At 38.1% G+C, this 12297-nt stretch overlaps 1 protein-coding gene across 3 annotated transcripts; it reads right to left on the bottom strand.

The window, feature by feature from the left end:
- Positions 1 to 3341: 3341 nt before the first annotated feature.
- On the bottom strand, positions 3342 to 12230 carry LOC128221188 (uncharacterized). Of its 3 annotated transcripts, XR_008258914.1 has the most exons (3): positions 11984 to 12230; positions 5062 to 11701; positions 3342 to 4779 (listed from the first exon to the last, which is right to left on the bottom strand). XR_008258914.1 is itself a non-coding variant. In XM_052929662.1 (2 exons), the coding sequence occupies exon 2, from the start codon at positions 11545 to 11547 to the stop codon at positions 5872 to 5874; it is 5676 nt and encodes a 1891-aa protein (XP_052785622.1). In that variant the 5' UTR covers positions 11548 to 11701; positions 11984 to 12230; the 3' UTR covers positions 3342 to 5871. The 3 variants fall into 3 exon arrangements, 1 of the variants encoding a protein (XP_052785622.1); XR_008258915.1 differs by having other exon boundaries at positions 5062 to 12230; XM_052929662.1 differs by having other exon boundaries at positions 3342 to 11701.
- Between the last annotated feature and the right edge of the window lie 67 nt (positions 12231 to 12297).

The following is a 12297-nucleotide window of genomic DNA, read 5'->3' on the forward strand; positions in this document are numbered from 1 at the left end:
CGACAAGAAGAAATGAACTTGAAAGTATTAGTTTTAAACATCATGTCAAATTAAAACCTTGTAGAGTAGATACCACTGACAGATGTCTTTGGCCTTTAAACATGCCCTTTCATATGTGCCACCATTCCATCTGCAGTTTTCACATACTATGAAGTCATATCTCCCAACTTTGACATTCTAAACATGTTACCGCCATTTTATCTTTAGTAGCAGCAAACCATGTTTTCATATTTCCCACCCATGTGTTTCACAGAACGCTATGATGCCATATTTGCTGTCTACGCAATATCTACTAAAAATAGGGATGGCAACGAGTAGTAACATTAATACTCGAGTACTTGAACGATCGTTCGATCGAGTACTCGGGTACTCGATTACTCGGAAAAAATAAATATGTGTTCGCGAAAACAAGATTGTGTATAGATGTATCGTTAGTGACGTATATTGACCGTTGGTCGTATTATTGGTCAATTTCACCTTTTAAGTAAACTTTCATTACGTATTTTAACAAAAAATGATATAAAAAGAAAACAAATGTTGTTTCAGGCTTTTAATTTGTCTTATTCGTTTCATTTTATACAAGTATGCACTGCAGAAATGAACAAGAACCAGAATTACAATGAACGAAAATTAATAGCATACATAAAAATAGTGAACGAAATTCAGTTGTTCACTCTTCAAAAAAAATTAAATCATAGTTTGTTGTACTGTGTAATTGTTGTTTACTTCATTAATATTCATTATTCTTGATTTAAAATATCAACCAATCAATTGTGATAATCATTGCAAAAACAGTTAAAATACGCCCATTAAGAAATCAATTCTCGTAACGGTCGATACACTTTCGCTCGTTAGCGTCCATTGTTTGGTGAAAGGTCTCTAATTGGTATACAAAAGAATTGTGTAGGTGAAAGTACCACTATCAAAACTTCGCTAATTGACATCAGTGCTAATTTGAAATAGGGGTCCTTTGTTGACAGTTTGCAACTATCACAACTGTCAACTAATTGATTGAGGTCAATTGTGTACACAGCGGGGATTAGAGGGACCGTAAATTGTCCTCTTGGCAACTAACCAGATCTGATATTTTGTCTGTAAATCGTGTATTTAGTGATTTTTATAGATTTCGTTTGATTTTTTTTTCCAAGTACTCGAGTAGTGTTTGGGTACTCGACTACTCGGACGTCCGATCGAGTACTCGAGTTCTCGGGTACTCGTTGCCATCCCTACTAAAAAAACAATTTTCTGTCCGTCAAGATCCTTTTAAGAAGACGTAGTAGAAAGCAACAATTTAAGTAAGCACTGAGTATTTCTGGCATACACTGTATTTCAAATAAAGCCATTTTAACTATCCTTTAGATAGGGAATGAAGATGGTTTACTCGAAAATTAAAAATAGTTATATCATTAAGTCTTACTCATTAACTGTGGCGTAGACACACAGTGAATCAGTGGTTTTCTACATGTATTTGGTAATTTACTACACAATGCGACGAAATCAGGTTATATGGAACTTTTGACAAATTTAAAAAATGGGCATCTTAAAACAAGAAGTGACCTTCACCTTGTTCTTACCAGGACTAAAGGCTTTTTGCACGAGCTTGCTATATTTCAAGTTTAATCACTGCACATTATGCTAAAATAGTGTAATTGAGCCAATACTGCTTATCATTTAGCCGTATCAATAACCTCGCATGTTGGCCTTGACCCGACCTACCCTTTCTTGACCTTGACCCCTAACGTCAAACCGAGGGTACGTTTTAACATGAGCCTGTATACCAGGCTTTATCACCATATTTTATTATTTACTCAAGGTATTGATTGAAACATGTTTTCTGATTTTAGTCTCAATGACATTACTTCGACCCCACTTTTGCTACATACCAAGTTGCCTTGATATACTTTGTTGCAAACTCACTTTGCTGAGCAGAACTCATTTTCTACTTGAGAAACAGCGTCAAGCCTGACCTTGACCTTGATCCCATTAACCCAAAAAGCACTCTAACAGTTTGTCTTCATTTCAGGCCAAATCACAACAGGCTGCATCACTAAATGTCTGTTTAATCTCATGTATTTTAGTCGAAACCATTTTTCGAATTTACATGTAGTAACAGCGACCTTTACCTTGATTATATGGATCTGAAATGAAATTCCACTGTTTTCACAATATTCTGAGACCTTGACCCTACCAACCAAATAATCAATACAAAGGTATTTCTTCACATATGCTTCACACAACACCAGATAGCTTTCCATTACATTTAGCTATTTTTAATGAAATCCTGAGGTATTGACCCATCAACCCGGAAATCAGTACACTGTGACGTCGCAAGGACAACGTTCATAACTAGCGTGCGGATATTGTTGTAATTTATCGCATGATAATACTGTTATGCCCTACCTACATGTTACCAGGAAGTCAATGAGTAGATGAAAACAATGGAATTTCCATCAAACATAATAAACCTAAAGTTATTGAGCTGAAACCATTTGTTTTCCCATTTCCAGTGACAGCGACCTTGACCTTCATTTTATTGAACTGAAATGATGTCTCAATGTAAACCCTTCCTTAGAAACAAACAATTATCCTCTATATCATACCATGTGATTGTCATAACCTCTAAAAGTATTCGCTTTACAATGGAAACTTTTATTTCTGCCTCTCCGGGTCACATAACAAGAACAGTGTCATTTTGAAAACAGTCCCCTGTAGTACCTTTCAGTGCTTTGATTTTATATTGGGATGGGGAAAAACCTAGTTATTTTCTATTCCACTAGACCCACTGTTCTGTCTTTTGAGCTAGGATTCTGTCATCCATTATTAATCCTTGTCTTTAATTCCATACGGAATACTACTTTTCAAGAAAGGTTCGATGATCCCATTAAAGTCGTCTGCTAGTCGGGGTGGTTTTCAATCGTAACAACTCGGCAAGCTTCGGAATAGGCTGTTGGATAATGGCCGAGGTGTTCCGATTGTGTGATTTTGTATATTAATCACATAAATAGGTGTCACTAAAAGAAGGGGCCCTTTTCAAAAGGGTGGTAATACAATGACTGCTCAAACATCCTAATGAAGCTTAGAAAATAATTCCCTATAAGTAAAACTTTATCTTAGTGAGGGGCATCACGATCCCCTCCGGCGCCTTGCTTAGAGATACGTTCATTACAAACAACAAATATGGCAGGTTTACCTGACAACTACAAACACATTATATTATATTGAACAAGAATGAGCATAGAGGGAACGAAACGATAACCGGCACCTTAAGCGACACACACGATAGTGATTCACACGATGAACGAAATACTAAGCTAACAGCCAAATGTATATAGAATATTTATTGTTTTACATATTTTACCTTTTGGAATTACCGAAACATACGAATGGAATTCATGGATTTAAGCAGGTTATTTGGAACGATGAATACCAAATCGACTATCCATTATTATCAAGTCCGGTAAACAAACATTTCATTCCTGGAGTTATGAGATGAACGCGTATAAATTGGATCTCTACTACTTTTAGTAGCTATAAATTACTGACTTTCAATCTACATTATGGTGACAAAACATTTCTTTTCTTCTTTCGTTTTCACATGAAAGGATGAGGTATTAAGGAGTATGATGATATACATCGATTTAACCATAAATTATTAAATGCAAGTCACCATAACCTAAAACGAAACCAAATTATTTTTCGGGCGAAGTTGTCAAGAAAGAAAACCAATATCGGTATAAACTGTATAAAGACATTTTGAGTTAACAATTCTACCGATTTAAACCGTTACATCCATAGTGCTATTAGAAGTCCATGATGATTTTACATGCTATGGTGATGGTGTTGTAATATAACGCTTCTGGTCCAGGTTTATTGTTAGGAAAAACAGTTTTTGATCCTAGCCCTAATTCATTCATTCACTTAAAGATATTGAAATTTTGAAAATATACATGGTTACGACCTATTGATAAAAAAGAGAAGGCACTGGACCAGGGGCTACATACCTGTATATAGAAAGTATACTATGTATTTTTTTATCCCGCACATACATATTAAAATGGAAAAAAATCGGGCGCAGGCCAAAAAAACAAAACAAAACAAAAACAAAAAAACAAAAAAAATCCTATATTATTAATCATTATTATTTTTAAAAACAACCATAATAACCCTCTCTATATATGTACATGTACATTTAAAAAACATGTAGGCAAAGTAATGTCAACGCACTCTCTGGTCTTGAAGAATTTCCAATAAGTAAATAGTGAGGCAATAGTCGGGCATCGACAACAAAGTGGTCAGTTCATATATATATTAGAAATATTAATACATATAGTGGGCAAAAATTCCTGTTCTCACAACACTTTCTTGTCAATGAACTGACCGTGAGTCTTTCCCATCCTTCAAAAAAAATACCATTCTTACACGTAAATGTTTTTTAAGATACAAGACTGGAGAAATGAAACCATATCCAATATTCAGAGCTGTGGGACCTCCCTAGATGTCATTCATCGCAGGTTTCGCGGCATTTTGGGTAAAAAATTACTCCTTTGACGAATATCCCATCAACCGATGGGGGTAAAACTCCCCTTTTGGCTTCAAAATTCTGTTTAAGTCACACTTGGGGATGTGACGGGGTCAAGCCATAATGCAGCCATTATAGGGCGCGGGCAGACCTTTATAAACTCAACAACAACAACAACGTCACTATAATGCCACCGCATCCATGGGAAGACGACGCATCTAGTTTAACCATTTATTCGTCATAGATATTGCGGTTAAAAACTGAAAATACACAAGGATACACTTAACAATATGACTGAAATCTTATTTAGGATACAGCATATCACATAGAAAAGAAACTTCTTAATAGTCAAATCAAATTATAGAAATTACACGTAATAGTATAAAATAACCTAGGGTACGAAACGAGTTACGAATTGAACGAGGTTGGGTACGAATCCAGCTTCGGAACGCATGTGAGGGTTTTCAGAGTATACGGTCAAAAACTAACTATACAGAAAGTTATAAGGAATAATATAAGACATATTGATACAGTAAACTTACACTGTGAGGGGCTATAGGACTAGAATTTGCTTGTTTTAGACTCGTGGTGCGGAGCGCACCCGACACGACGGAACGTCAAAAACCAAAACAATCGAGTAGCACACAACAGTTTACAAATCGACAGTGGTCTGTAAATAACCAGTAAAACTTAGCCCCGAGTATAACTTCAAATTATCAAATTTAAACAAGAAAACATTACTTAATACTGAATAAGGATTAATACTGAATAAAGATAATAGAAAACAAACATGGAACTTCAGTTCCAGTACACTCCCCGTCTGGTATTCTAATACCAAAATTTTAACCTAATACAACAGCATATATATATAGAGAGAGAGAGAGATTCACATATTAAACTTAAGACAAAAAAGCTATATCTTTGAACTTAATCACCTTAAAGTACAAGCCCTAATTAAACAAAACAAAATGACCAAGATACAAAGCATCAGTAAAGAAACTGAAATTATAAAGTTCCTACATTAGTGTTAATTTTAATAAAACTTCACTAACAAGTGTATATGAAAATACAAAAATTTGACCTACTTTTACAAAATAAAGAAATACAATGTTACTCAAGTTTCTTACTATGAGAGTAATTATAATTGACTTAGACAGTTAAATATTGACTTTTAAAAACAATAGATGCAAACCCTAATTATTGCTTTAAACAATATTGAAGCCAATACATGTATCTTATAACAAATGAAAGCATGTATGCAAAACAATAAGACATATTCTAATCAGCACTCAAAATTGTCTTACATTTATGTTTGTGTATGTAGATAAACTGACTTATTTTGAGAAAGTACATCAATCCACTAGGAGTACCAACTCCGTGATTGGTCTAACATAATTTACACATTTTTTGTCTTTAACGATGCGTACTTCCACTGAACGAATGTTTGAGTCACTTCCACTTTGGAAGACACGAACAACGATCCCCAATGGCCAATGGTTTCGATGTTCTTCAACATCCTTAACAAGAACAACGTCTCCGGTTTTCAAATTTTCTAGAACACTTGGCCACTTTCGCCGTGTTTGCAAAGTTTGAAGGTATCCGTTACGCCACTGTTTCCAGAAAGTGTTTGCCATCACCTGAACGTACTTCCATTGCGCTTTGTATATGTCCCTCATACTCAGGGTTGAGTCCAATCCTTCCAAAGGTTCCTTCTTCTGGGTTAGCAGCATTCCCGGGGTCATCATTTCAGGATCGTCTGGGTCCGTAGAGATTGAAGCAATAGGTCGGGAGTTGATAATCGCACACACTTCACACATGAATGTACACAAAATGTCATGAGTCAACTTTTGCGCGTGTGTCTTCAGGAGCATAGAGTCTAGGATTCTACGCGTGAGTCCAATGATTCTCTCCCACACTCCTCCCATGTGTGACGAGTGTGGAGGGTTGAATTTCCAAGTTACCTTCGAGTCGTGAAGGTATTTCTTTACAGGTCCATCTTCTACACAAATGCCTTCGGCTTTGAGATCATCAAGCGCCCCAATGAAATTCGTACCACGATCTGATCGAACCTCTTTGACTGGTCCTCTTATGGCTACAAATCTTCTAAATGCATTTATGAAAGCTGAACTGCTTAACTCTTCAATAACTTCAATATGCACTGCCCTAGTACTCAAGCATGTGAAAAGCATGCCCCATCTTTTACTTTCTGCAAATCCGCCTCTGGTCTTGCGGGCAACAATGTGCCATGGTCCAAATGTATCTACGCCAATCACTGTAAAGGGAGCACTTGGAGTAACTCTGTCTTCAGGTAGGTCGGACATGTATTGACTTTGAAATTTACCACGCTGTCTTTTGCAGATGACACACTTATGAATAGTACTGGAAATAAGTCTCTTCGCACCAATAATCCAGAAGCCATTGTTACGCAAAGTGGATTCAGTAAGTAGTCTGCCTTGGTGTTGAACTTTCTCGTGGAAATGTCTCACAAGAAGAAGAGCTATGTGAGACTTCTTCGGGATGATGATTGGCTGTTTGCTGATAGACGGAACATCTGCCTTTGTTAATCTGCCACCAACACGCAAGACACCTTTCTCGTCTAGAAATGGACTCAATGTAGACAGACTGCTACTTGCAGGTACAGCTCTCTTGCTTAACAATAACTGAATTTCCTCTTCATAACTGCTCTCTTGAACTATACGTACAATGAAGTTTTCTGCTTCAATGTGACTCGTAACCACATCAGGTTTTGCTACTTTTTTGTGATCTTTACACGACCTTTTCAAGAGCGCGAATGCTCTCACCAAAGACTGCCAAGTAGAAAACTTTTCAAACTTGCTAGTTATACTGGATTCAACGTTCACTGTTTTCCTCGTGAGAACTTCAGGTCGAATCTCACTGTCATTTTCAGGGTTGATCAGGTCATAGTTCTTGGACTCTTCGATGTTATCCTCTATCTGAAGCTCTTGATCTTTCAGAAGAGGAGGACCTTTGATCCACATACTGTCGCTAACATCTAAGCAAACTGGTCGACATCTGGTTGCACAATCGGCAGGATTACGGGTCGTTGAAACGTACTGCCATTGCTCTGGTGTAGATACATTCAATATTCTTTCAACACGATTGCTAACATACGTGTAGAACCTCCTAGTTTCGTTGCAAATGTATCCTAGCACCACTTTGCTATCAGTAAAGAATGTCATGGAAGCTATCGGTATGTCTAACTGCTTAGATATTATAACAGCTAACTCAGTGGCTAAAACTGCGCCGCACAGTTCCAACCTAGGAATACTATGTCCTTGTGTAGGGGCTAACTTCGCTTTTCCTAACAGAAACCCAGAACTGGATTCACCAACTTGGTCGGTCACTTTCAAATAAGAAACTGCAGCAATAGCTACTTCTGAAGCGTCTGAGAAGATATTCACTGAACTCTTCTTTGCTGTACTGAAGGAAATCGTAGTGTAGGCACGAGGAATCGCAATTGTTTCTGTGTTTTGTAAGGACTGCTTCCATTCAAGCCATCTCATCTCATGGTTTGGTGGGAGAGGAGCATCCCAGTCTACACCGGACGGTGTAGCTTCACGTAGTAGTATCTTGCCACTTATGGTTATCGGAGCGATGAAACCAAGGGGATCATAGATACTGTTCACCATGGAAAGTACGCCTCTTCTGGTGAAAGGCTTGTTTTCCATTTCGATATTGAAGATGAAGGCGTCCTTCTTCAAGTCCCAGGCCAATCCGAGACTTCGCTGGGCAGGAAGAGGATCTACACTAAGATCTAGTGATTTTAAATCACCTCCAAGGTCTTCCTGAGGGAAGGCGTGCATTACAGCGACATTGTTTGATGCAATTTTATGTAGCCGAATGTTTCCACCATCACGTAAAGCTGTCTGAGTTCTTTTCACTGTAATTATTGCTTGATCAACAGTAGGCTTAGACGTTAAACAGTCATCTACATAAAAGTCCTTGTTAACCAGATTTTGAATGTCTTTTTCAGCAGTTTGTACAGCCTTGCGTAGACCATATGTAGCAACAGATGGGGAAGCACAGTTTCCAAATACGTGAACACACATTCTATATTCAATGAGTTCTTTGTCAGGATCATTATCTCTGTACCACAGAAAACGAAGGAAATCACGATGCTCATGAGTGACTCGAAAGCGATAGAACATCTGCTCTACATCGGCCGAAACAGCGACTTCGTCTCTACGGAATCTGAGAAGAATTCCTAGCAGGCTGTTTATCATGTCAGGGCCTGACATGAGAACACTGTTCAATGAGATATTCTGGTAGACTGCCGACGAATCGAATACACCTCTTATCTGCCCAGGTTTCTTCGGGTTGTAGACGCCAAATAGTGGAAGATACCAACACTCTTGTTGAATAGCACAGGGTGCAACTTCAGCAGCTCCGCTATCGATGACCTTGCCCATAAAGGTGACAAAATGCTGTCTCTTGACCGAATTGTTCTTCAAGCTATTATCTAGGATTTGAGCTCGGCGCCACGCCTGTGCTCTGTTGTTAGGTAGCTCGGGTCTGTCATCCTTGAACGGAAGAGGTGCAGTCCAGAAGCCATTCTGGTCACGTTCCATTTTAGAGTCCATAAGTTTTACAAACTGTTTGTCTTCTGCAGAGAGTCCAGTCGTATCGTCATCAACTGTTCGAACAAACAAGGTATCATCAAGCGACTGAAAATCAGGATCTTGATTTTCCTTTATATTCAGGTTGAATTGGCATGGTTTGATGTGTGTGCCTCTGCCATCGGGCATGATGTAGGTCTTGTACACGGAGACATCTTCGTTTGTGTGCACACGCCCTGAACACACCTCTCCCGCTATAACCCAACCAAGCGCTAACTTTTGAGCGAACGGAGTGCCACGGGATCCAATGGCTTGGTCCATAACATGGTGGGCTTCAGGAACATCACGTCCTATAAGAAGCTGCACCTTGCAGTCTCCCTGTAGGTTAGGAATTGTATCCGCAATGTGGTTCAGATGACTATACGCTCTTGCCACGTCTGGAGTGGGTATCTCTGATAGTTCGTTTGGAATATCATCGCACTCTATGACTCGAGGAACATCAATCTCTGTGGAACCATCAATCGATTTAACACATATATCGCTAGTGCGTCTACCAAACTTTGTAGCACGGCCATTGCATGACGACAACGTGTACGGAGTGGTCTGTCCATAAATACTCAATTTATCAAATAGTTCGCCAGTACCCAAGCTACAGTTGCTTTGATCGTCAATGATAACATATGCCCTGACAGCCTTTTCAAATTGTCCTTTTGGATATATGTCGACAAGAACAGTTTTACTACACGACCTTCCGATGAGTGTATCGCCACACAAAGTCGTGCACTTTGCTGTAACGTCCTGTTGGTTCTGCGTCTCCCCGCCGTGAAGTGCCGCAACGTGACCTTTTCCACAAATGGAGCATTTCACGGCAACTCGACAGTCCCTTGCGTAGTGTTTAACTGAATCTAAACACTTGAAACAAATGTTCTTCTCTCTAACAAATCGTTTTTTCTCTTCCAATGTTTTTTGAAGAAATGTTCTACATTGCAACAGGGAGTGCTGTGCATTGTGTATAGGGCAACGTTTTATGGTGGCTGCATTTTGATCAGTGTTGGTTTCCTTTTCTTTGGGTAGAGATTGGACTTCTTCAGTTTTTCTTGCAAATACTTTAAATGGTTTGGAAATTTCAGACTTTTGTTCACACATGTATTGGAAGGCTGGATCGTTTTTGGTTCTGCTTATTTCCCTCACAAAATTCACAAAGAAGCTGAACGGTGGAAACATAACTTGGTGGTTGTGTTTGTACTGAGATGCCCTATTTGTCCATTTATCCTGTAGGTTGTATGGTAGTTTGGAAACTATGGGATTCACTCCAGACGATGAATCGAAATATGAAAACATCATTGTGTACACAGGATTAGCTTTTAGATACTGGATCTCACACAAAATGTCTAACAGGTCGTAGAGCCTTTTGTAGTCTTTTGATATTTTTGTGAAACTATTCAATTTCTTTTTGATAGAAACCTCAACCAACTCTGGCCTTCCATACATTTCTTCAAGGCGAATCCAAATTTCGTCCCTAGCATAGCTCGGCTCATGGGCATTTGCCGTTTTGATGCTTATGGCATATTTGGATGATTCCGCACCAAGATATTTGATAAGTAGATCTGTTTCTTCTGCAGGTGATGCGTCCAGTTCATTCATTACTGATTTGAAAGTACCTTTCCAAGATTGGAATGTCTCTGGTGTATCTCTGAAATTAGACAACCTTGCAACTAAAAGGTCCTTTTTTAACAAGAATTTTGTTATGTCCATGGGAAAGTTTACATCGCTTCTTGTGGCATGTGCATGTGTCACAGGATCAATGTTAAGGTACCGGTCTACCTTCTCTTTGGGATTTTCAAACTGAACTGGTAACTGTTTATCTGATATACTAGTTTCACTGATTGAGTCACTTGTGTCTGCATTCTCTTGTTTGACTTTAAGCAGATTTAACTCAGCTTCAATCTCTGTTCTTTTCCTGATTTCACTTGCTTGTTCTATTTGAAACCTTTCTTCTATCGCGGCCTTTTCTCTTAATAACTGAAATTCTTTTTCCGCATATTCCATCTTTCTCCTGTACACAGAACTTGAACTTTTCTTCGAACTTTTAACAGACATTTTTTCGCTAAACAATACAATCAAGTGGTCAATGTGGTTCATAAATTGAGTTATAACCTTTCTTATCTCTTTTCCATGTTCATGTAACTCTGTAAATTGTTTTGTACTGTCTTCTGTGCCAGTTCGCGTCAAATACTCTTCAAATTCACCATAAATGTTTTCAAACTTTGCTGTTAAGTCTAAAAGTTCCTTTTTCCTTTCTGTCAAAACTTTAATATCACTTTCATCAATTTGTTTTGCTATGCAAACGTTTATATTATCTTGCATCGACTTGATCTTAGCTTTGTAGGCGTCAACTTTTTCTTCATATTGCGCCATTGCTTTTGGCGTAAGCGTTCTTATTCTTTTCATTTACAGGTAGTAGAACTTGCGATGACTTGCCAATACTCGAAACAGTTGCAAACTCCACTTGCCAACAGTTTTTTAACTATAATGCCACCGCATCCATGGGAAGACGACGCATCTAGTTTAACCATTTATTCGTCATAGATATTGCGGTTAAAAACTGAAAATACACAAGGATACACTTAACAATATGACTGAAATCTTATTTAGGATACAGCATATCACATAGAAAAGAAACTTCTTAATAGTCAAATCAAATTATAGAAATTACACGTAATAGTATAAAATAACCTAGGGTACGAAACGAGTTACGAATTGAACGAGGTTGGGTACGAATCCAGCTTCGGAACGCATGTGAGGGTTTTCAGAGTATACGGTCAAAAACTAACTATACAGAAAGTTATAAGGAATAATATAAGACATATTGATACAGTAAACTTACACTGTGAGGGGCTATAGGACTAGAATTTGCTTGTTTTAGACTCGTGGTGCGGAGCGCACCCGACACGACGGAACGTCAAAAACCAAAACAATCGAGTAGCACACAACAGTTTACAAATCGACAGTGGTCTGTAAATAACCAGTAAAACTTAGCCCCGAGTATAACTTCAAATTATCAAATTTAAACAAGAAAACATTACTTAATACTGAATAAGGATTAATACTGAATAAAGATAATAGAAAACAAACATGGAACTTCAGTTCCAGTACAGTCACTAAAAGAAATGGAAGAGGATGTTATCAGAGGCTAAGCTA

The sequence above is a fragment of the Mya arenaria genome, chromosome 16 (genome assembly GCF_026914265.1).
Source record: "Mya arenaria isolate MELC-2E11 chromosome 16, ASM2691426v1".
NCBI lineage: Eukaryota > Metazoa > Mollusca > Bivalvia > Myida > Myidae > Mya > Mya arenaria.